This window comes from Seriola lalandi, unplaced genomic scaffold, assembly GCF_002814215.2.
Source record: "Seriola lalandi dorsalis isolate HSWRI2012SDOR001 ecotype SW California unplaced genomic scaffold, Sedor1 jcf7180002052955, whole genome shotgun sequence".
NCBI lineage: Eukaryota > Metazoa > Chordata > Actinopteri > Carangiformes > Carangidae > Seriola > Seriola lalandi.
In genome coordinates, this window is record NW_019523508.1 from 472,422 (window position 1) to 495,502 (window position 23,081).

The following is a 23,081-nucleotide window of genomic DNA, read 5'->3' on the forward strand; positions in this document are numbered from 1 at the left end:
TGTAGCTATCCATTTTACTTTACGTTAGAATGATATGGAAACATCACATTCAAACACAAAGGGTGTGTTTACTTATTTCCATTGTTGCCAGGTTAGAAGAATTTCTGCAAAAAGCACAGACCTCTCAGTTTTGCGGAAATGTTAATACTAGAGTTTATTTAATCAAAGACAGAAAGAATCTCTTCCAGGAATTTTATAAATACATTATTAATTCAAATGTTAGTCGTTTAGAGTAAATTGGCCGTGGCCGGAAAGTGTCAAACATGGCAACACAGACTTCCTCCACCATTGGATTTAAAGCGGGAAAGGAAAGGGAGGTTTTGTGATCTTAAGAGTTTAGTCCAACTGACTAAACAGTTATAAAACGGTTGGCCAGTGGATAGTCTGTGGTAACAAACATGCCTCCATAGCCCAAGAGACGTTTATTGACTTAAGCTTACTAAACAATGTAACGTAAGCAACGCAGCTAACCGACAGAGCTGTCTGTCCGCTCGGGGACCGACACTGTGAACGTACGTTAAGACGGTGTTTAACTGTTACCCACAGTTTAACCTAACAGCGAGAGCTAACGTTACTTTTTGTCTTACGACTAATCAGACGCGATCTTGTTTCTCTCTCTGTCTTCTTCGAAATAACAATTTCTTTGTTACATCTACGGGACACGCATTGACTTCCTGGGGCACGTTGACTCAAACTAGACGGGAAAGAAAAATATTTGTTCTCAATGAAAGAGAATAATATGAAGCCAAAACGCATTCAGAGGCACAGAGCACCCTCTTGGCAAGGTAAAGTTATTGTTCATTATCTAATTATGGTAGCGTTTTTTTACTACCGAGGTTTGTTTTCTTGTTTTCTCGTTAAATTTTAAACGTCGACTTAAGCTAATTGACGCTTATTACCATCAAATACAAATATAGGGATCGTTTTTTGGATTTACCAATTATAAATCTGCTCCACAAAATCTATATACAATATCTTTTATTCAACATGAGTCCAAGCTGTCTTCACCTAAAGATTATCTTTAATTGAAATCGAGCCAAGGCAAGTAAACTAGTTATTTAGCCCAAAATCACTGATTTGTCTCAGAGGGCTGTAAGTCTGCACAATACAGGACATTCTCTATCTTCCAACCCTTGATTTGAATAAGGAAAAACTTGAGATAAAAACCTTTTTAACAAGAGGGATGACTCTTCAGACATGCAGTAGATTCTGTAGATACAGATAGCAGTTGTAAACTTTACAACTGCTGAATTACAACTCTACAACTACTGAGAAACAGAATTGTAACAGTAGGTAAATAACGTACACAACATATACTATTAAGTTTTATAAGTTGTAGGAAAAATATAAAAATGCTACTTAAGGTGCTGCCCAGCACTGGCAGGACCGTGAAGACCTGGAAACAGGGCAGACTAATGAACACAAGAGGCAAAACTCAATGACTTTTACATAGCATGAGAATAGACAAGAGATGCTAAAAGAGGGTGGACTAGTTCATTAAGTTTTTTAAAGTTGCTTAGTTTGACCAGGAGCTAAAAACATACATAGTTGATAATGATTATAAAACAAGCTGGTCTGTGAAACTCTATTTTTAAGTGTAACCATTAAAAGTTTCATATTTGACCAAATAAATGACTAATCATTCTGTCAGTAAAATTAATAGATTCCTGTGTTATATCTCTCTGTGACTTTAATGATTGTCTTTTAGGAAAAGGCGTCAACACTGGGGACAAGACAACACTGAGCCAAGCTAAGCCAACGTCGCGTGTGTCGTCTTCTACTCAAAGCAAACCTTTTGCTGGGAGAGTATTTTACCTGGACCTGCCATCAAATAGAACAGCAGAGACACTGGAGAGTGACATCAAAGAACTGGGAGGGGTGAGACAAAAACAGATTTGGTTCCTTTTTGACTGTCAGAAAGCTTTACTGTCATTTATCTTGTGTCAACTTCATTTTGCCACGATTACACAAGCTATTTAGTTAGCGTTACAGACTTATTCAAAACACAAAATGTCATGTTTTTTGATCACAATATCCTGCATTTGATATAGACCCACATCTTTTTTGTCCATATGACATTATCGTAGACTTTCACCAGTTAGCCCTTGAACTATGCTGAGTCTTCATCTCCATTATGATACTATTTATGATGATTACAATAAGACACAAGGGATGGGTGTTGTTTGATGTTTTTCAACATAAGTACAAATGCTATGCTTTTGTTTTTGTGCTGATACTAGATTATGAATTTTCTATACAGACTAAATAACAATAAACATTACATTAAACAGTAACAAACAAAACAACAAACATACTTACAGGCAAGAACTCTGGCCTGGATAGAAAAGGCTTAAATTGGCGAAATGTAGATTTAAATCAGAAAATATCAGACTTAAAAAAAACCCAAGATGAATCTGACTAGGACATTCAATGCCAGCCTTTGCTGCTTGACAGTTTTCAATACTCTGTGCTATGGACATGTTTTGATTAGTACCAAAATTGTATTTAGGTTTATAGGTTGTGTACCGAGCCCTGTAAGACACTGTCAACATACTCTGCGCTGCAGTTGTTTTTCTGGAAGAGACTGTTATAAAGGTGTTAAAGCTGTCCCAAAAATTTTATCCTGTCTTTCCCTTGTCTGTCTCTCAGACTGTTGAGAAGTTCTTCAGTAAGGAAATTAAGTATCTAGTGTCCAACAAGAGGGAGGCCAAATATGTACAGTGCCTCCGACAGGACACTCCTGTCCCCAGCCCGGACTCTGGACCGAGTTCACCTCACCCTCGTTCAAACCCACAGCGGCCTGGCAGCCATGGGGACAACATTAAAAACAGGTCTCAGGGTCAAGCAGACACAGTGAGTTCACTTTCTCTGTTGCAACATCTATTGCATGTCTGTCATTGTTTCATATGCTTCACCTCAAGATAAAGAAAGATATGCTTTTACGTCGTGTCTCACGTCTTACCAGCACTCTTTAACAACTTTAATTTTGATTATTTGTTGATGTTTTGCAGTTTGTCACAAGTCGAGGGAAGTCTTTGGTGGAGAGAGTGGTGAAAGAGCAGGTTTGTTAAGTCAACACTAATGAGTTTACAAAGGAACTTTAATTACCTCTTTTCTTTTCTGGGCTAATAGACACTTGTTTGTTTTAGGAGAGGGTACAAATGAACAAGATTCTGTCAAATGCTCTGGAGTGGGGTGTGAAAATCCTCTACATAGACGGTATGTTGTAGAGGTTAAATCAGTTTTTGTTACATTACATCAACCATTAACATCTGTAGTTACATAATTTGAAATTATGATGTACATGAAATGGTAGCTAATTTTGCTTTGACTTACTGTACAATTGCAGATGTTATAGCGTATGTGCAGAAGAGAAAAAAGAACGGCGACCAATGTCCTAGGACCACTGCTGTCAAAGCAAGCGTAAGTTCATAGGTTTAAAATCTCAAATGCATCATTTGCAGAAATGGAATCATATTTTTGGGATTAATGTCGTAAGCATGATTGGTTAAGTTACATTTTTAAGTGCTTTTTTCTGTCATTCTTTATAGGTCAAAGCTCAGTCAGCAGCAAAGCAAGGCTTTCAGAAATGTAAAGGTAAATGTCTTCTCCAGGAATAAACATGTTTTCTGAGCTGATGTGGTTATTACTCAGTCAGTGTTTTATTTTTAGCTTGAAATGTAGGCTGCTGTTCTTGATGCACTGTAAATACACACTCAAATTGAAATGGACCATATATGATGTTTTTTCCAGGTGGGCGAATCAGTAAACCCTTTGTCAAGGTTGAGGATTCAAGCAGGTAAAATACAGTAGTATAAAAGGTGACATCCACCTACTGTCTTGTTTACCTCTGTGCACTATAAAGTGTTTCTTTTCCCTTCCTCAGACACTACCGTCCAATCTACCTCACAATGCCAAACATACCTGAGTTCAACCTGAAGGCTGTTCCACCTTGTAGTCCCTTCTGTGTGGAGGACAAGGATCCTCCTGGGAACAAACAGCAAGGACACAGGTTTGATGTTTTCTTCTCTGGATTACTCTTAGCTAATTTAGGATGTGGACCGTACAGTATGTCACACTTTCATAAGGAGCAGATCTTTTTAAAAACTCTTTCTTATTTTCTTATTTTCTTATTTATTCCCCCTAAATTTCCTCCATGGAACTTTAAAATTAGTATCTTAGTAACAAATTTAATTTAGCATCCAGCTTCTTTTGTATTTTGCTGTGATGTTTTGTGACTACATCTGTCTCTTTTTAAAATGTGCTATTTGTTAATGTCCTGCTCTTAATCCTTAATTATACTGTATAGTGAACCCCATAGACACATTTCCACGTATTAAAATGACTAACCAACTGACTAACTAAATGAGTAATTAACTGATTAACTAACTAGGTAACAAATTAGATACTAAAAAATGTTCTTATTTAAGGTGATATATTTGCTATGTTTGGAACTTTGAGATCTTGTGTAGAGCTGAAATTACCTCTGGAGCCACTCAAAAATCCATGGGGTTGTTCGTCAGGACTGAATGAAAATTTACCAAACAACAATTTTCATCTTAGTTTGATTATATTTGTTCAACTCTGTGTTCCTTGGGTACCAGAGGTGGGAAGGCCTCAGCCACTGAGGAAAGAGCTCACGGCCGAAAGAAGAACAAAGACAAGAAGCGAGGCGGCTACTGCGAGTGCTGTATGATCAAATATGAAAACCTCATCACGGTAAGTTTTCACATTTGTAAATACAATACCATGACTGACAGAGTAATGTATGGTAACGGTGCATACGTGTATCAGATTCTGTCATTTTAAACAATGAAACTAAAAGGCTTGTTGTTTGTTAGTCCTTTTTTATAAACCTTAAATTTGTTTCAAAAATACTGGACAGGACAGTTACACACACCACAACTTTAATTTGGATCCAGTACAATTAGCAGTTACAAACAATAGATGTTTAATTAATGGTTTAAATGTTTGAATGGTAAACTGGGCCAAACAAATCAATCTTGCAAAAAAAAAAAAAAACCCCACCAAAAAAGGCACAAAGGTTGTCTATCATTATTATCTACTTGAGTATGACACAAGCTGAGCCTGGTGAACAGTGTTGATAATGATTATTGTCTGATTCAGTCTAACCTCAGTAATGCTCTATCAGGCTCTTTATTCTCTGGAAACATTTTATTATGTAGCAGAAGCCTACACAAGAAGATTTATTTGCATTTAGTTGCTTCTGCAATAGTGGAAATTGTTTCCTCCACTTGACAGCTGTATCAATAATTTAACTGAGTACATTTTTTTTCAGCATCTGCAGAGTGAACGTCACAAGGCTTTCTCCAAGAGTGACGAGTACCTGGTGGTGGACAGACAGGTTTCAATGCTTCACTGCAACTTCATCCACACCAAAACTAAAGTTAAAAGGTAACGTTTCCCTAACACCCAGCAACATTACATTACAAGAATCTCTCTTATCTTTGGTTTTGTCTTATCCAGATCTTTTATCTTTCTGTTCCATTATAGTTAACACAGTTTTTTTTTATTCCCATTAGACCAAAGTGCAGTGTTTCCTCTGTTCTGGTTGCTCCTGGACCATGTGGGAAAACTGAGCTAAGACACAAGGGAGATCTTAATACCACAGAGACTATTAAAGAGGTCCAGCATCAGACTGTCAGTGTGGGATCTTATTCAGGACAACCTGCTTGTCAGACTCACAGAGAGGGAGACAGGAGGAACTGCTACACTCACTCAGACAGATCCAAGCACAAATCTCTTGCATGTAAAAGGCTGTGCAGACAGAATCCCAGACAGAATCCTTGCACTGAAAAAGCTGAGCGGGCTCAAATTCCTCAGCCCAAGATGGAAACAGCCCCCTCTAGAGGTGAATGTCTCATCTCTTTTCCCTCCAGAGTTGCTCAGGTCGACTCGGTGGACCAAATATCTCACAAAGACATGAACAGCTCAACCTCACTCTTCCATAATATCAATGCACAGAATGATTCCCCAAAACGCCTAAATGTTGTGACAAATGAACAAGGGGAGTCTGTCAAGAACAAGGATTCCTTACTGTTTGAGGCTGCTCAGAAAGGAAACGTAATGCCTGGAAACAACCTTACAGAAAATAAAGAGGGAAGTCTTCTTCCACAAAGCTTCTCCCCAGTCCGGAAAATACAGAGAAGGATCCGAGTTTATAAACGGAAAAGGCGGAAAGTAGACACACACTTTGAACATGTAAAGCCATGTGATGCTCCTGACAACTCCATGCTTTGGGAGCTTTTCCAGTCAAGTGATGACATGGGCTCGGAGTTTCGTGGATTTGAAGACTAAAAAAGAACAAATGAACTGAAGGGATTAACTGGACCATTGTTGCCTTTTTCAATACTAGAACGATACCACTTTGATTGTCACGGACTAGCAAGCCAACTGATTACGAAATGATCTACACTGGCTTATTTTGATTCAGGGGGTAAAAATGCATATTTTTTCCCCCTTTATTTAATATCAGAAAAGCAGCTGCTGACGTGTTGTAACATTTTGTTTACAGCATTGTATAAGATGTATACTGTTGAAAAGAAGTTAAATGTCTCATGTCAACATTATAATTATCTTTACTGTGGCTGTAAAATGTTTGGCTTTTATCATTTTGCACATAACTTGTGCTAAACAAGTGTATTCATTACATTTATTTGGCATTTGTATTCTAAACTCAACACAAGGAGCTATTAAAATGGACTGGAAATTGAAGAGATGTATGCAGAACTATAATATTCCCAAGATTGTAACATCCGTCTTGATATTGAGTTGTAGCTCTCTTTTTGTCTTTATCTCCTTTTGTGATGGATGTAGATTTAATAAGGGAAATCTATAATATTGCTTTTACCAGGATTCAATTTATTCATTTACTTTGTTAGAGAAATAGGTTTTCATAATATTATGCACATTCATTTAGGGCTGAAATATCCACTATTAGCCCACTTGGTCTAAGTTGCCTCAGCTTTGAAATCATAACATATTATCCATTCTTCAGTTCTAGACAAAAGATTTGAGAATATGGTATTTTTTCAAAAATGCTGCAATTTCTATCAAAGATGGGAACAAAATAAACAAAGTTCAGCCTCTAAACTTGAACATGCAGAAAATTATGCATGTTCTCCACACCATGAAGTGGAGTAAAATGCCACTGATAGAGGAATAAAACACTCATCACCCATCACAAAGTAATAATAGAACTTAATGTAAGACAGAGAACACAAATTTATTTGCATCTTAAACCAGAAATGACCAAACATGTATTTTTTAACAAAAGTGTAAAATGTCAGGGTTGAATACTCTTCATTTCCACTAGAAGATCTTTGATGTATTAGTGAGTGAATATGTATATTATTTTCATAGTTCACAGTCTCTAAAGAAATGCCGACAAAATACCGAATGTTCATTTTCAAGTGTGTCAGAGGGAAAACAAAAGCTCCAATTGTAACATTTTATACATTAATTTGGAGAAAGAAGATTGAATCTTCCCAGACTTGGGGAACTGATTGTATTTGTATTGTAAAATACATATACTGGTTGTATGTTATACATATATTGGTTGTATATGTATTTTAATGTGAATGACCTGTAGGTTGGACGTGTGGTACATGACATTATAGGTGACATTTTAGGATTCTTCCTTAGTGTACTTCTCATGACCTGGCATCATGTGCTTTTTCTGATGGATTAGCTCAGCTTCTCCCTTTGTCCCTGCATTTAGAGCATTAGCATAGAGCTAATGTTCTACCTTGCTGCTCTCAAATAAAAGCACTGGGTCAAATGGGAGTCTGTGCCACTGACATTAAGAAAAAGACATGAGCAACAGTCTGTTCTGGGGTACAAGCACTCTGCAAATAAAGGCAATGCTGAATGCGGACATTATCGTCATTTGTGCAGCTCTTATACAGATGATGACCCGCTCACTCTGTGCTTTATGATTATAGTGCAAAAACTTCTTTAGACTTGCTCCATGTGCCATTCCTTAAACTATAAGCATACACACATTAAATATTGATCCTTTAACTCTAACCACTTACCTTTTGCATGGTTGCATACATGTATAACACACATAGACAACCATTTGCTCAAATCTAGTCTATATCCACAGTATAAATTTAGAGTTTCCAGTCGTTACATGACTTTAAACTATAGTGAGAGAACCCACGCATGGCGAACATTCAAACTTAACTTGCAATGTGAGTGTCCCCTGAACGTAGAGTGGCTGTTTTCAACCCATTATTAAGTCTCTAAAATCTTCAGACTTGATGTCACATTATAGTGCCAGATTGTTTGGACTCTTGCCGCAGAGCCATGTCAGCTCCTTGGGTGAACAATCATGTTGAAATTCACTCACGTTGCTGTGTGACTCTGGGGCAATCCACACCAGGTCAAGTGTCTGATTCAGACTTCCCTAGACTCTGGTTTTATAGCAACATTTTTGATTTTGTTGATGCTGCTGTGTGTCAACGGTTTCAAAGTGGACAAAGGAACAAATTGTACAAGAGGGAAAACGTCAAAAATAATAAGAATGAGAAGTCCTTACATGATGACAAATATCACAACCAGTTATTTGACCAGTCATGATTTTTCATGCATATTCCTGTTTGTTGTTTTTGCATAACAGGAAAATATCAGAGGAGGTAAAAGGCAGGTGTTGTGCTGTTGCAGCCCTAATCAAAGAAAAACAATTACGTGTATTTGATTTAATAAAACATCCACAAAAACAAAAAGCGCCCCAGTTCCAAGCATCCTCATCACATCTCATTTCCCTGTTATTATAACTTGTCTTCTGGAGCCCTGGCAGATGATGGAGTGACTCATGGTGATAATAACAGGCAGAATTGGGCAGGAATGGCGCTCCTGCAGTAATTTAACATGGAGGGACGCGGAGGAGGAGGCGGGCTTTGATATCATCCCAGTCCATCCAGTCGGCGGAAGGCCGGGCCCGCAGCTTTTCTCCATCCTGCCTGCGCTCATATTTATGCATTAGGCGTTTCTGCAGTGAGCCGCTGGATATTGATGTGTTTTAAGGAGGTGTCCCCAGTCCTCTCCTCCCCTCCATCCCTCCCTCCCTCCCTCCCTCTCACTCTCTCCTCCCTGCCTCCTCCGTGCTGCCGATCCGCGGGGTCTCGGTGCGCTCAGACGAGTTCGGCGTTCAGACTCATAGGTACCCCGATGGCCCCCCACCAAAGGGACTGCGTTAACCAGACGACCAGCCCCGGCTCCAAACTCTCCTAGCGAAGGCAGGACCCCGAGAGCCTGCTCCTGGAATACCGCATTGTTTTATAATTTCCAACCAGAGAGAGAAAGGTGATGATGCTGATGATGAGCCCGCGATGGTGGATTTCCCTTTTGTGCGTCTATGGACTGATGCGCGTCGGTCACCAGAGCAGCCCTAATGGTAACTGATACTATTTTGGATAATACATAAATGCGCAAACAAAGCGTTAAATCATCATTAATAGGCCTGTGTTTTTTTTTTCATTTTTAAATCATAGCTTGGGCTACTTCATGATCTACATTTAAAATATGCACGCAGCCCATAGCTGTTTCATGTTATCAAAGGAAATAGGACAAATCGACATTTCAGACGGCAGTCTTTATAATGAATGTGTCTCTGTATCACTACTGATTTTTCCGCACGGAGGGGACAGGCGGGCAATGAAATCGGTGTTTTCCTCTCTGTGCAGGAGACGCCTTGTCGAGCTTGAAGGCTCTTCGTGATGCAGGCAGGTTTGTCGGGAAGGAGGACACGGTGCCTCTCCGCCTGCTCTACAACAGGCACAACCACAGCCAGATCACGCAGGATGAGCTCAGCACCAGGGCTAAAGCCAGCTCCGGCTCCTCACAGGTACACACGATGTTTTCATGTGTTGTCGGGATGGAGAGAGGAGTGTCTTCATGGAGGCTGTGAGATGCCTTTAGAAGACATCGCGCTTGTTTATGTTTGCATTGATTCATCTCCTCCTCTGCCCCGGTCCTCGTAAGGGAAATAAATAATTAGTTAGTTACTAGCAAAACAGAAAAAAAAGATTGAAACATTTAGGCAGGAAGAGCCGCACTTAATTAGACTGTCTGCAGGTGCTATATGGGTCATCACTGCCTTCATTGGCAAAAAGCAGACCACTAAACCAATACATATATGCTGCTCAGTAATAGGACCTCTATTGTTGTTGTTCCACTTTGTCCACACTGCACATTTAAGAGCTCATCGGCTATACTCATCTGGCCAACCAGGATAATTAATATTTTAGTGAAAACTTGCATCTTGCCAGTCCGGCTGGGTTGCTTTCCCAGCAGCTGTGTCACCTACCAGCTCAAATCTCATGTCCCATTAAGCAGCATTCACTTTGTGAATGCGACGAGAGGCTAGCTGTTAGAGCTCCACTGATCTATGTGTCCGGCTGAGATCATTAGCAGATTTTAGCCTAGCGAGGATATAGCTATTGGTGTTGGCTGGATGTTGCTCGATATGTATGTAAAAAGTTGCACGAGAAATGCTAAAGTTACACTATATTTAAGGACATTTAGAAATGGTATTATAGCTTAACCACCAGAGGGCACTGAGAAGTTTATTTCTCTAATGTTGAATGTCCCGCTTTGGTACATATGGTCACAAATCATTTAATAACCAAATTTGAGGTATCCTTATAAAAAATTTCTATATAAGTTATTTATTTGTTAAAAATCATAAATAGTCATTCATAAATTGAAATAATGTCACAAATGTGTTCATCAATTTACAGTTATCTAACACCTTTTTGTACTGTAGCCAGTACCAGTACCACAGCCTTCCTGTGGCCAGTTAAACACTGTAGCAGTATAGGCTGTATATGGGCTTTGTTTTGCTGCATATTTGGACATGTAATTGTAATATGAAGAAAGCTACTGGTAGTTATCTAAATCCCACAGGAACAACAATGTTGTTTGGCAAGAAAGTCGACCAGAGCCATTTGGCCTTGTCTGTAATAACTGATACAGTGCATATTATAATCATAATCACTGTAACTGTGTTCACTGATTCAGTTCAGTGAAGCAGCATTTCTTCTGGGTTCATTTCAAGGGATGAGTCAATTAGCATTGTGCAAACCTGTCATGCGTTTTTAATTTGTGCGGCTTAGGCTTGTGTAGGCTAGCCTATTCAGGACCCGGAGAGAGAGGAGGGCTACAGATGGTAGCAGGCAGGAAGGTGTTAACCCTTTGTCTCTCTCACACCTCAGACAGAGTGGCGGCCCGATGGGTAAACAAACGAACAGAAACCATCTGCCATCAGATATAATTTTAATATTTTCCTTTTGAAGCTGATACTAATCTCATTACAGGTTTGTCACATAACACAGGCTTTCTGTGGGCTGGAGTTTAAAGCCAGGAGACTAGTTTCTGCAGAACAAGTTAACGTTTTTACATTCTACAAAGACTCTAAAAAGATTTGATCAAACGATATTATATCATCCGTAAATCCCTATATTATCATGAGTCATTCCCCTCTCTGGAGCCAGTTAAGACGAGCATGTAATTCTTGAGTTTACAGCCCAGGAAATACAAATAGTTTACTGTGCCTGAAAAATGTATTTTGTTAATTCATGGTTATGAAAATATCTCGCACATTGGCAATCATCAACAGTCTCAAAATTTAAATGAAGGTATGAAATATACATCGCAAGGGAGGAATAGATCCAGGGTACGAGGAGGAGGAGACAGGAGATGGCATCTTTGATTTTTCCTCTTAGTTTCTTATTCTCTGGAGAGTTAACACTTGTGATGTCACTTGCACAAAGTTTGATCAGTTATTGGCTGTTTTTAGATCAATAGCCTAAAAACAAATCTGTCAAATAGTTCTGAAAATGTGTGACACACAGGAAGTTATTTATAGACCTCTGTTGCATTGCCTATTTTCAGTCTCAGACACAAACACCGCTGAATGAGCAGTGGGGAGTTCAGCAAAGTGCTCCTGTTGTTTTGGTAGAAAAACAAACGCTTCTAGTGGAATCAGACTGAGCATGTGTGTGTTGGTTTGCATGTTTTTCCCAGCCTGCCTTTCCGTCTGTGTGTGCAGGGCGCTTATAGCACTTTAAGTCATACAAAGTCATACTTCGACATTCGTGAGTGGGAAGGCTCGGAAATCACTGTAAAAAGAGTCGGCGGTGGTCTCAGAATATTGGCCCGGCTCAGTCAAGCTGGGATGTGCTTTCATTAAACACAATTACTGGTACCTCCTTCCCATCATGGATCCAATCTGCCAGATTAAATTTCATAGCAAGTGTGCCATGGAAAAGGATTGTCCTTTGTATGTGCTCACACACACACACACACACCCACACACACACACACACATCCTCTTACCCGGTCATATATGCATTGACCACGCACAGACACTCTGACAAACAATAGAGTCTCTGGTCACTGGGGACCTCATGGGCTAAGTTCGTCCTTGGGTGAGCACAGGGGCACCTCCTCAAATGTAAAAAAAAAAAAAAAAACACACACTCGCACCCCTCCTCCGCTTGCTGTCATGCAGCGGCTGGTCTGTAATGAAGGTAGCCCGTGGCCTGAGGCCCGGGGGGAAGGGTGATCTGTGTTTTAGCTTGGCTCTGGGACTCCCCTGGATCTGCACAGGAATGATTGCGTGGAGTTCTCATTGACCCAAGGGGGTGTAATGAAGCCCGTACCATATGTGCCCAGCGCTGAGAATGAATCAGACCCTCCTCAGGCCAAATCAATCACACACATGCAGTTATAGAAGAAAGAGTGAGCATCGCTGTATGTGAACATACATATCATTGCTGCCAGATAAAAATATGGAAACTCAAAAGATGAATTCATTCAGTCTGGGTTCAGGAGATTAAATCCATGGCTTTGTGAAACCAATCTTGTAAACAGAAATGGATGGTCATCAAGGTAAAATAATACTACATTATGTTGTCCACATGTATTTTTACTTAAGTGTGTGTTTTGATAGTGGGTGTCAATAAACCATATTTCTGATTTGTAGCTCAAGTGTTACTGTGAGATCTTTTGCAGAAATTCAAATTCAGACAAAGAGACAGAGCTTGATGGCTTAATGAAAACAGTCTTATCCTCACTGCTGATTGGTGCTGAAAAAGACAATGCAGTCATCCATCAATGTAGATGAGAATTGATCCACGCATATGATAATGAAGTGAACCATTAATATGATAATGGGTGTCTTTAGTAATAGTAAAAAAAACCCTGTTTTCTTACCTTATTAGGTGAACCATGTGGCCCAAGCAAGCTTTCAGGTCAACGCTTTTGGCAGAGAATTCATCTTGGATGTGGAACTAAATCAGTGAGTATTACATCATTAAATCTGTCTGGCTGGCTGTCTGGTTATCTGTTTGGCTAGCTGGCTGTATATCTATGTGGTTATCTCTCTGTCTGGCTGTATGTCTGTCTCGATTGCTATGTGTCCACCTGTCTGTCTGTCTGTCTGTCTGTCTGATGTCCTAACAAGCTATATATGTCTGTAGGTTGATGTCTTCACAGCAGTTGTGTTGGTAGCTTCACTTCTCCTCTTGCTCATTATCCGTTTTAATATGCTATGGCTAAGCTGGCAACCACCATATCGTTATGGAGATGGCTCCATTTTTTCCATTAAATGTTCATGAAATTACATTAACATTCACTTGCTTCTTGACATCATCCCAGCATGCAGTCATAACAATTTTGCACAGAATTTCACATTATGTACTTGTTAAGTGTAACTCCCCGAGCGCATATTGAGAATGAAACTCCAGTATTTTAACTGAAGATGGTCATTGTGGCACCACTGGACAGCAGTCATATTTTCCTGCTCCGGTGATGTTTATTACCTGTTTTTTGGAGTGCACTCCTCGGACATAAATAATGTGTGGTGTTAGTGTGTGCTGAAGTGTGGCATTTATGTATGTATGAATGAATGTATCTGTGTGTGTGTGTGTGTGTGTGTGTGTGTGTGTGTGTGTGTGTGTGTGTGTGTGTGTGTGATTTAGAGGTTCCATCATAATAGGAAGTGATTTATGGTAAAGGCTGGAGCACTACTCTGTCAGACACTGATATTGATCACAGCACTACTGATGGAAAGCGAGAACCACTCTCTCCTTTTTTCTCCCTCCCTCTTACTCTGCCTCTCCACCTTTTTGCCTCTACCTCATATACTTTTTTGAAATCCCCCTTTCTGGCATCTTTCACTGGAAACCTTTTTTTTTTTCCTGTTCTCCTGTTTTGCTTCTGTTTCCCTCTGTCACTATTTGAGACCATGGCTTGTTTTTCTCATTTTGCCCAAAAGACAGAAAGCTTATGAACTTGGCACACACGTACAGTCATGCTATCAGCTTGTCACAGCGGAAGTCACTCCCCTACTGAGTGAAATGTTACAACGCAGGAATTTTCTGATTTAGGGGATGTGTTTCTGTAAAGTCCACAGCTCACTTCGTAACACATTGGGCCAGTCATGGATATAAACACTTGCACGCAGATAAATTTACATACATACATACAGTACATGTATATGCACAAGCTGTCACACATGCATTCACTTTCATCAGCACTTGGTTCAATGCACAGTCATTATTCATGTGTGTGACATAGTGTGCTTACTGTGCCCTTCTCTATAATTTCTTAACTGGATATTGTGGAGAAAGGCCATCAGAATATGAGAAAAAAGGAAACACTAATGTGAAATCCTGTTTTTAGCTTACCAGAGAGTGAATTGGCCCCTAACCAGACAGCTCTTGGCAACAGTTTGACATGAGTGGCTCTGAATAAGAATGAGAGACTGAGATCAGTGCAGTAGAGCATTGTACTGTGTGAAATTTATCTGTTTTCTCTAAAGATCTTTGGCCAATTTGTAAGGCTGATTAAATAGCAAGTACAAAGAAAAATAATTGTTCACTATTTTGTTGATCAATTAATCATTTTTCAAACAAGAATATCAAACATTTTCTGGTGTCAGCTTCTCATTTATGAAGATTTGATGCTTTAATTTGTCTTGTTTGATAGTAAACTGAGTATTTTTGGGTTTTTGATTGTGGGTCGGGGAAAAGAGCAATCTTACTCCAACTTGACCTTAAGGGAAATCGTGATTGGCTTTTCCCCCAACATTGTATAACCAAATACTCTGAAACAATTAGTCGATTAATTGATTGACAGAAACTGCCAGTCAGTTAAGTCTTTATCAAGCAAAAAGGCCAAAAAATTGCCAGATCCAGCTACTCTAATGTGTGGATTTGTTGACCGAAACAAGACAAGACATCATCTTGTACCCTGAGAAATTATAGCACCATTAGGGCACCACATAATGGGCATTTGTCACTATTTTCCTGCATTTAACAGACAAAATGATTAACTTAGTCATTGATAAAATACTCATCAGATTAATCTATAATAAAAATACTCATTATTTGGAGCCCTAACTATGTGTGTGTTGATTGGTGTTTACTAAGTTGTGGGGATGTTTTGTTTTGGCTTACTCATTGCGGCTCTGCATGGGACTGCATTCCTGCCTTTGCCCCAGTCCCAGTTTTGCATCCCTCACGGGGGCAGATCTCCAGTTTCCCTCTATGTCTGAATGAGTACAATCCTCTTGATGCCCTCCTCTCTCTTCTGTCCTCCTCACTGTCCTCTACCACAGTCCTCTGTGAACTGATCCCCTGCTCGACAGCCACACCAATTTTGTTTACAGATAGCTTTCATGCCAGACAGAATAAACCCAGTTGATGTGTGTGTTGATGTGTGTGTGGGTGCAGGGAGTGGGAGGTATTTTAGCTGAATGGGCCCCCAGTAACAAAACCTAGTTCTCTCATTTTGATCAATGAGCGACTGCTGCTGCGCATTTTTGTGTGTTTAATTGTTGCCACAGGCAATGAGAGAGGTGTGTTATTCGGGGCTTAGTAATTGGCTGTGTCTCTACTGCTACAGTACATAGCATTATAATTATTATCATCTTTGAACAGTCTTTCAGAGTCTTTGCCTCAAGTTAAAATGTTTGGCCATAGACTGTGAGTAATAGGAGTGTTGGTGGTTTGTTATAAAGTCATATGTCTTGTGAATTCAAAGCACATGTGCTGGATGGCAAAGCCGGTCTTACAATAGGTCCACCAGGCTGAAATATCTCAACAACTATTGGATGGACTGCCATGAAACTTTGTACGGACAGCGATGTTCCCCCAGAGGATGAATCCTAATGTCTTTGGTGATCTTCACTTTTCTAGTGCCATCATGAGGTTCACATTTTTGGTTTTGAATGAAATGTCTCAATAACTACCAGACGGATTGCCATGAAATTCAGTGCACGCATTCATGGTCACCTAAGGATGGATTTAGCCATCATCAGGTTAAATGTTTCATTTTTATTTGTCCAGTACTTTGGTTTATGACCAAATAAGTGCAGAACCAATGACATTCATATCGGCCTCAGCTTTACTTTGTATTTAGTGCTAATTAGAACGTGCTAGCATGCTAAAATGCTAAACTAATATGGCAAAGTCACCTTTTTTGTATTGTTTTCCTACCTTTAAACTAACCATCTATTCATTCATCCATTCATACCTGAATATCCTGTTCAGGGTCATAGAGGATGTCTATCCCAGCATGCACTGCGCAAGACGCAGGGTATACCCTCGAGAGGTTGCTATTCTATAACAGAACTTGCACATTTTGTTTAGATAAGAAACTGGCATGAATGAGTGTGTGCTGTATGGTGAGAACAATGGAACATATTAATGTGTGTGCTGAAGGTGTTAGCTCTTTCATCAGTAACATGCCGTATTGATACAAGCCACCCATCTGAAGTGTGGCAGTCTATAGAGAGGAAGTCAGGAGGGGGTTGGTGGGTCATGGGGTCTTTATTCCCCCTCACTGCCTTTGTCTTCCTCTTACTCCTCCATCTCAGCGGCTGCCGACAATTTACCATTCATGGGACTAGAGTGAGCTGAAAATGTGAACTGGGTTGGGGGTTGCCTGTCTTTTTTTAATCATCCTCAACCCCAACACACATACACACTCTCTCATACAGACACACACACATACATACACTCTTCCCCGCCCTTGATTGCCCCCTCCCTCACCCACCCACTCTCCATTCAGCCCTACCCCTTCTACCCCTTTATCCCGCCCCTCCCACCTGCTTTCACTGAATAATAGATAGTGCTGTAAGATTAAAGAGGAGTGTGTACATGCACGTGTGTGTGTAATGGTTTCCGTGCCTTGTGCATCGTACAGTAAAAGGGAAACATTCAGCTGCTGAATGTGCACAGTGTTACATATAACTGCCTCTCCACTAAAGTACACACACACACACACACACACACACACTTAGGCATGCACGCGCACATACATGCACTGGTACAGAAGAGTTGATTAGACCAGTGAGGAAGCTACATACTATACGCTATGTATATGTGATTAGATAAGTTTGTTGTTTGCTTATTCAGCAGTAGTTATGCCACTAAGTGTAGGGTGGGGCGAAACAATCAATATCACAATATCTGTAAGAATATTTTCCTCATATAAATATAGATGCTATCCAATTTAATGGAATAGATTGGAAGAGAAATCAGTTTATTAGAAGACCGAAAAAAAAAAATTCAAGAAAAAAATGTCAAAATTTCTCTGGTTTGAGTTTCTCAAATGTGAAGATTTGCTGTTTGTTTTGTTTTCTATGATAGGAAACTGATTATCTTCAGGTTTTACACTTTTGATCAGACAAACTTTGCAATCTGAAATAAATTACTCAGCAGATAGTTTAGTAATGAAAATGATTTTTAGTTGCATCTGTGCTGCATCATATGGCAAATACATGCAAAGTTAAATTTAAAGTAATCAAATTAATGTTTTAACAAACTGTGTCCCATCAGCCCAAATTATTATCAAATATATATACTGTATGTGTAAAACACAAACATCACTACTGTTTTATTCACTGTTTGCATGGAATCACTAAACTTAATTAAACTGAGCCCTAACTGACTGTGTTATTGAAACAAAACATTGACCAGTCTAGTGCCTACTGTATTGATCATATTTTCATTCATTAAAATGCTATACTCTTCTACATGTATTCCAAATTTATATTCAGCAAATGCTAATAACAAATGATGATTAGCTGTAAGACAGCAGTCTGGCTGTGCTGTGCTGTGCATGTGAGAGGAATGGTGAGAAAGAGTGAGTAGACATGTGTATGTGATTTTGTATTCATACAGTATGTAGGTTATGCATGTATGACAATGTGTGAGTGCAGACGGGGAGAAGAACAGGTGGGCAGATCCAACTGGGACTACAGAGATTCATAACCTCTCTAGTGTTATGAAATACTCTGCTGCAGCAACATAAAGAGAGGTGGGCTTCTCTCCTCATGTCCGATGTTGACACTGACAGACACTAAGTGTGTTATGATTTCTACTGCTGTGTTGTGTCAGCTTTCCCTGCATGCAGACAAATTCTTTATGTTAATGCAGAACTTCAATTACTTGCAATGCTAAATGCATTATTCATCCCCCTGAAGGAAGGATGTGTGTGCAGTCGGGACAACAGTGTTAGTGGGGGAGGGGGCTGGTGGGGATGGAGCACTGATATAACCATGGGGTCCCTCCACCTGCCTATGTTAGGAAAGAAGCTAACCAAACATCCCATGGTTCAGTAGTTTGATGAATGTGTACATATGTGTTGGTGCGTCTGTGCATGGGCATGAGTGTGTGTGTGTGTCTGTGTGTGTGTGTGTGTGTGTGTGTGTGTGTGTGTGTGTGTGTGTGCACACGTGTATGTGTGGAGAGAAGAGGGTTGTTCCCTACCATCGCAGTTGTCAATATGATGTAAACCCTGAAAAGATGCTGCTGCTGAGTCTTTGTGTGTCATCTCGTTGGGCCCCAGCTGCAGAAGAAGCATGTTAAGTGTTGTCTTAATTAGAGATAACAAGAATGGATTGAAAGAAATGAAGCTCAGATGGAAAGTAGGAGGATCAATACCTAAGAGGAGGGAGATGAAGAGGATTGGACAAACAAAGAAATGACAAATCATTTTCTCTTAGCTTGGTATGGAAGATGTCTTTAAATACTACAATGCCTGTGACCCTCAAACAGTCAGAGGTGTGAATCAGAGCTGTTGCAAATTCAGATTTCTCTATTATTATGGTTGTGACAAAATATTGCAAACAGTGAAATGAAATGAATGCAAACAGTTCATTATTCTGTTTCCTTGCTGTTTGTGATGTAAATAACAGAATCCTCAGCTTTGTGATTGGACGTTTCTAACCAAAAGTCTCCCTAGGAGTTGTAGGTCACTTCTCTCTTTATGATTTTATGTACACAGCTTAGCTTTTTCTTTTTTTTATTATTGGAAAACCAGATATTTTCTGACACTGTTTCTTGCTCATTGTTTGTATCGATGATTCAGCTGGGAGACATTCTGGCTCATCCAAGCTTTGAACTGCTTTAAATACCAGTCATCTAACGATGTCTTTGTGAAAAAATGAATGGGATTTCTGGAACTCTAGACTTCCAAAATATCTTGCTCATGGGGCGGCACAGTGGGCCAGTGCACTGTCGCCTCACAGCAATGTAAACACCGATGTCAGCTGGGATTTGCTCCAGCCTCTCCTGGCTAATGAATGAATCAGTAAATTAATCTCTTGTTCACTTGAAAAACGAATAAGTGCATCAAAATGCCAGTCAGCTGATGTCATGCTCATGTTGACTTCATGACTTTGTCTGACTTTGAGTGGACTTTGCCATTTGATGCCTAAAATGTGTGTAGGTGTCTGGCTGCTTTGGACCGTGAAAGCTGCTGATGCTGTTATTGATGTGTGTCCCAGTGCCGTGCACGAGCGTGTGTGCCTGTATTTATGCGTGTGACGCTTGTATGTACATGTGCATTCAGCCTCACGTATCCACATGTATAGGACTTAGCTCTCCCTCACGTCCCATTCCAAGTTCATTTATCATCCACCCGTGTCTCGCTCCCAGCATCCTGACATTGCTACATCCCAACTCCACTCTCCTCCTCCTTTTCTACCTCCTTCTCTGTCTCTCCTCCTCTGCTCCCAGGTCTGTAATTTATTGCACAGAGGCGTGATCTGATTTACTGCGGACTTAATGAGAAAAACACAGAGCGAAGAGTACGTGCGTGTGTGTGAGAGAAAGAGGGAGGGAAAGAGAGAAAGAAAGAGAAAAATAGTTAAGGATGAAGAGGACAGAAGGAGAGATGTGGATGTCCTTCATGCACCCTTGAGTCCGCTGGGTGGGTGAGTAAGTGTAGGAGGAAGGGAGAGATAAGAGTGGAGTGTGTGTGTTAGTGTGTGTTGTCTTGAAGGAGGTATACTTGAAAAGAGTACCCTAAAAAGAAAAAAGTCCTCTCCTCTCCACATCTCCATCTCTTATGTTCTTCTTCTTCTTCTTCTTCTACTTTTTCTTCTTCTTCTTCTTATGCTTCTTCTTCTTCTTCTTCTTCTTCTTCTCTTGCCTCAGGCATGGCTTCTCTCTCTGATCTGTGTGTTGTCTGATCACACACACACACACACACACACACACACACACACACACACACACACACACACACACACACACACACTTAAGCTCATAGCTTTATAGCTTTCGCTATTACATTCGAAATTATGTCTGTGTCTGTGTGATTGCGTGTACGTGTGTCTGTGAGCTAATGCACTGCTCACACACTGAGTATTACAGATACTGTTTGCTAAGTGGCTCAGAGTCACAGACAGGACTCTGTATATTCAGTACAGTATTCTCTAGTACGTAAGACAGTGAGCGCATGTTTGTGAGTGTCGGGGTGTGTTTTGCAGAGTTTGTGGTGTGTGTCAGGGATGTGCACACAGGTTCATTTTATGGAGGTGAGCAGAGTTCATTTAGAAGAACAAATAGCAGAGCAGATGTTAACAGTAACAAGATGTAAATGGGTGTTATGTGTGAGGATGTGTTAGTAGATGTGTCACCCACACACATGAAGGTCCCAGAGAGCTTCTGTTGGCATTTTTGTGAACATATGAACGGTGCTGAGATTAAAGAATAGGCTCATATAAGTTAAAGACAACGGCTGCGCTGTGATTTTGGCTATATTTAATTGTAAAATGATGACTCAGAGAAAGAGTTGAAGTGGTAGAATATTAGGGTGTTTTCACATATAGTCCTTTTTAAAAACCAACCAAACTCATTCCTGTTAAAGTGGACCAACAGAGAAGAAACTCAGTTCTTGTGCGTTGCGTTTTTGCATTGTGAGTTCATTTGAAAGAGGACTCGGTTCTCTCTATGGTCCACTTCAGCTCTGATGAAGTCCTCTTTCTGTTCACACTACAGTTCCTCTGGAGCTCCGAGACCTCTCTTGCTTTGGATTATGGGTAGCTTTTGCTTCGAACACTATTAGATTAGATTAGTAATATTGTATTACTAATTTGATTAAATTATAATACAATATAGTATATTATGTGTTGGTGTTTGTGTTTGTGTTTGTAGACTTTGCACTTTATCAAGCACTGATTTACCTCCCCTTCTCTGCTCTATCATTCTTTCTCTTTCTGCCCATGTCCTTATATTCCTTTATTTCCCCCTGTATTCACCCCCTCTCCCCCTCTCTATCGAGCCGTCTCACTCAGTATGGAGGATTAGTGGAGACAAAAAGAGATCCAGGAGCCGGCTCTCGCTGAAGACTGGGACAGGAGGAAGGCTGTTGTTCTCTCAGCAGGGAAAAGATACTAATGCCTCTGTAAAGACTATTGTCTCTCATAGATTACTCCTTTTCCTCTGTCATGCTGAATAAAAATCAGTTGAAAATATGGTTTACTGACAAGAGATTAACTATTTAACTAAATTTTACACCGCACAAAATCTGATGGAGTCCGTGGATAGGTGGGGAACAAACACACATAGTAAGGATAAAAGTAAGGGCATGAAAATTAGAATAATATTATCAGCTGAACATGAAAAGGGGACGGCCATGACTGCTGGGTCCCAAGTGTATGGGGCTCCAAAAGCCTATCTCTATTAACCTGTTTACACGGTGTGGAGTTTACTAACTGTCCACAGGTTGTCACTGATACAGATCTGCATGTTCTCCTTAGTGCCAACAACATCCCCATCCACTGCATAATTCAGGAGTCAGCTCTGTTTGGCCTGTATGTAGCGTGCTATATACCTAACTGCATAATGGACCCAAGACTGTAGAGAGTATGAGCTTTCTGTTTTCCTTCTATTAGCATCAGTATTTCTTGTTTGTGAGCATCAGTATTCCCTGTGCAATAAGAGCAGGGATCCCAGTGAGCATGCTGGTGGAATTGCATGCCTGATAAGTGATTGGAGAGTGAATGAATTATAGCCTGGAGACCTTTAATGAGGCCTCAGTGGGAAGGAGGGTGAGGCTAGAGAGGGGGTGGTGGGCAGGTGAGAGCAGCTGCAGCCTTTCCCAAAGAGAAACCTCCTCAACCCCTCCTCTCTTTTCTTCTTCAACCCTTTTTCACATTTTTATTTTTCTTATCCACCTTTCCATCTTGCTGCGTCCCCCTTGTGCTTTTCTCTGGTGCACTTATCCTTGATCCTCTCTTTGGCTCTTCCCTTCCCTCAGCACTCCCCCATCCTCATTACGGACCCCTGACACAGCACATGTTCAGTCTGTTGTGTGGCGGTGCCCTTTTATTACCGAGTTAAATGGCAAATCCATATATGGAGCAGAAGTCCGTTTGATGACTGCAGCACCTGTGCGCAGATGTGTCTGAATGTATGGATGCATCTCATTCATTTTGAAGTTTCATTTTTATGAGCTTCTCCTTTTGTTTGTGTGTTTTGGGATGTTGAGTGTATTAAGGGGAGTATTTGAAAAGACTGCGTGAAAGCAATGAAAAGCCTGCTATCCCAACAGGCACACACACACTTACACACATGCAAACATTAGTTCTGCCAAGAGTTGTTGTAGTGTTTTCGTGCTCTTTTTCATCCCAGTGCTTGGCGACACAGATCGTGAGAGGAATTTTAGACCACACGGAAACTTAGTTTATGTGTGTGTGTGTGTGTGTGTGTGTGTGTGTGTGTGTGTGTGTGTGTGTGTGTGTGTGTGTGTGTGTG

The 23,081-nt window shown here is 40.3% G+C and overlaps 2 protein-coding genes across 2 annotated transcripts in view; both read left to right on the top strand.

The window, feature by feature from the left end:
- Nucleotides 1-89: 89 nt before the first annotated feature.
- On the top strand, nucleotides 90-7,897 carry dbf4 (DBF4-CDC7 kinase regulatory subunit). Its single transcript, XM_023400755.2, has 12 exons — nucleotides 90-785; nucleotides 1,709-1,878; nucleotides 2,650-2,853; nucleotides 3,012-3,062; nucleotides 3,150-3,219; nucleotides 3,350-3,423; nucleotides 3,552-3,597; nucleotides 3,754-3,799; nucleotides 3,887-4,012; nucleotides 4,605-4,719; nucleotides 5,300-5,415; nucleotides 5,544-7,897. The coding sequence occupies exons 1-12, from the start codon at nucleotides 725-727 to the stop codon at nucleotides 6,316-6,318; spliced, it is 1,854 nt and encodes a 617-aa protein (XP_023256523.1). The 5' UTR covers nucleotides 90-724; the 3' UTR covers nucleotides 6,319-7,897.
- Nucleotides 7,898-9,117: 1,220 nt separating this feature from the next.
- adam22 (ADAM metallopeptidase domain 22) overlaps nucleotides 9,118-23,081 on the top strand; it is a gene marked incomplete at its 3' end in the record, with an annotated part of 52,705 nt that continues 38,741 nt past the window's right edge. The window contains exons 1-3 of the mRNA XM_023400813.2: nucleotides 9,118-9,421; nucleotides 9,711-9,871; nucleotides 13,251-13,327. Of these exons, the coding sequence (XP_023256581.1) occupies nucleotides 9,334-9,421; nucleotides 9,711-9,871; nucleotides 13,251-13,327 (326 nt within the window). The remainder of the gene's footprint in view (nucleotides 9,422-9,710; nucleotides 9,872-13,250; nucleotides 13,328-23,081) is intronic.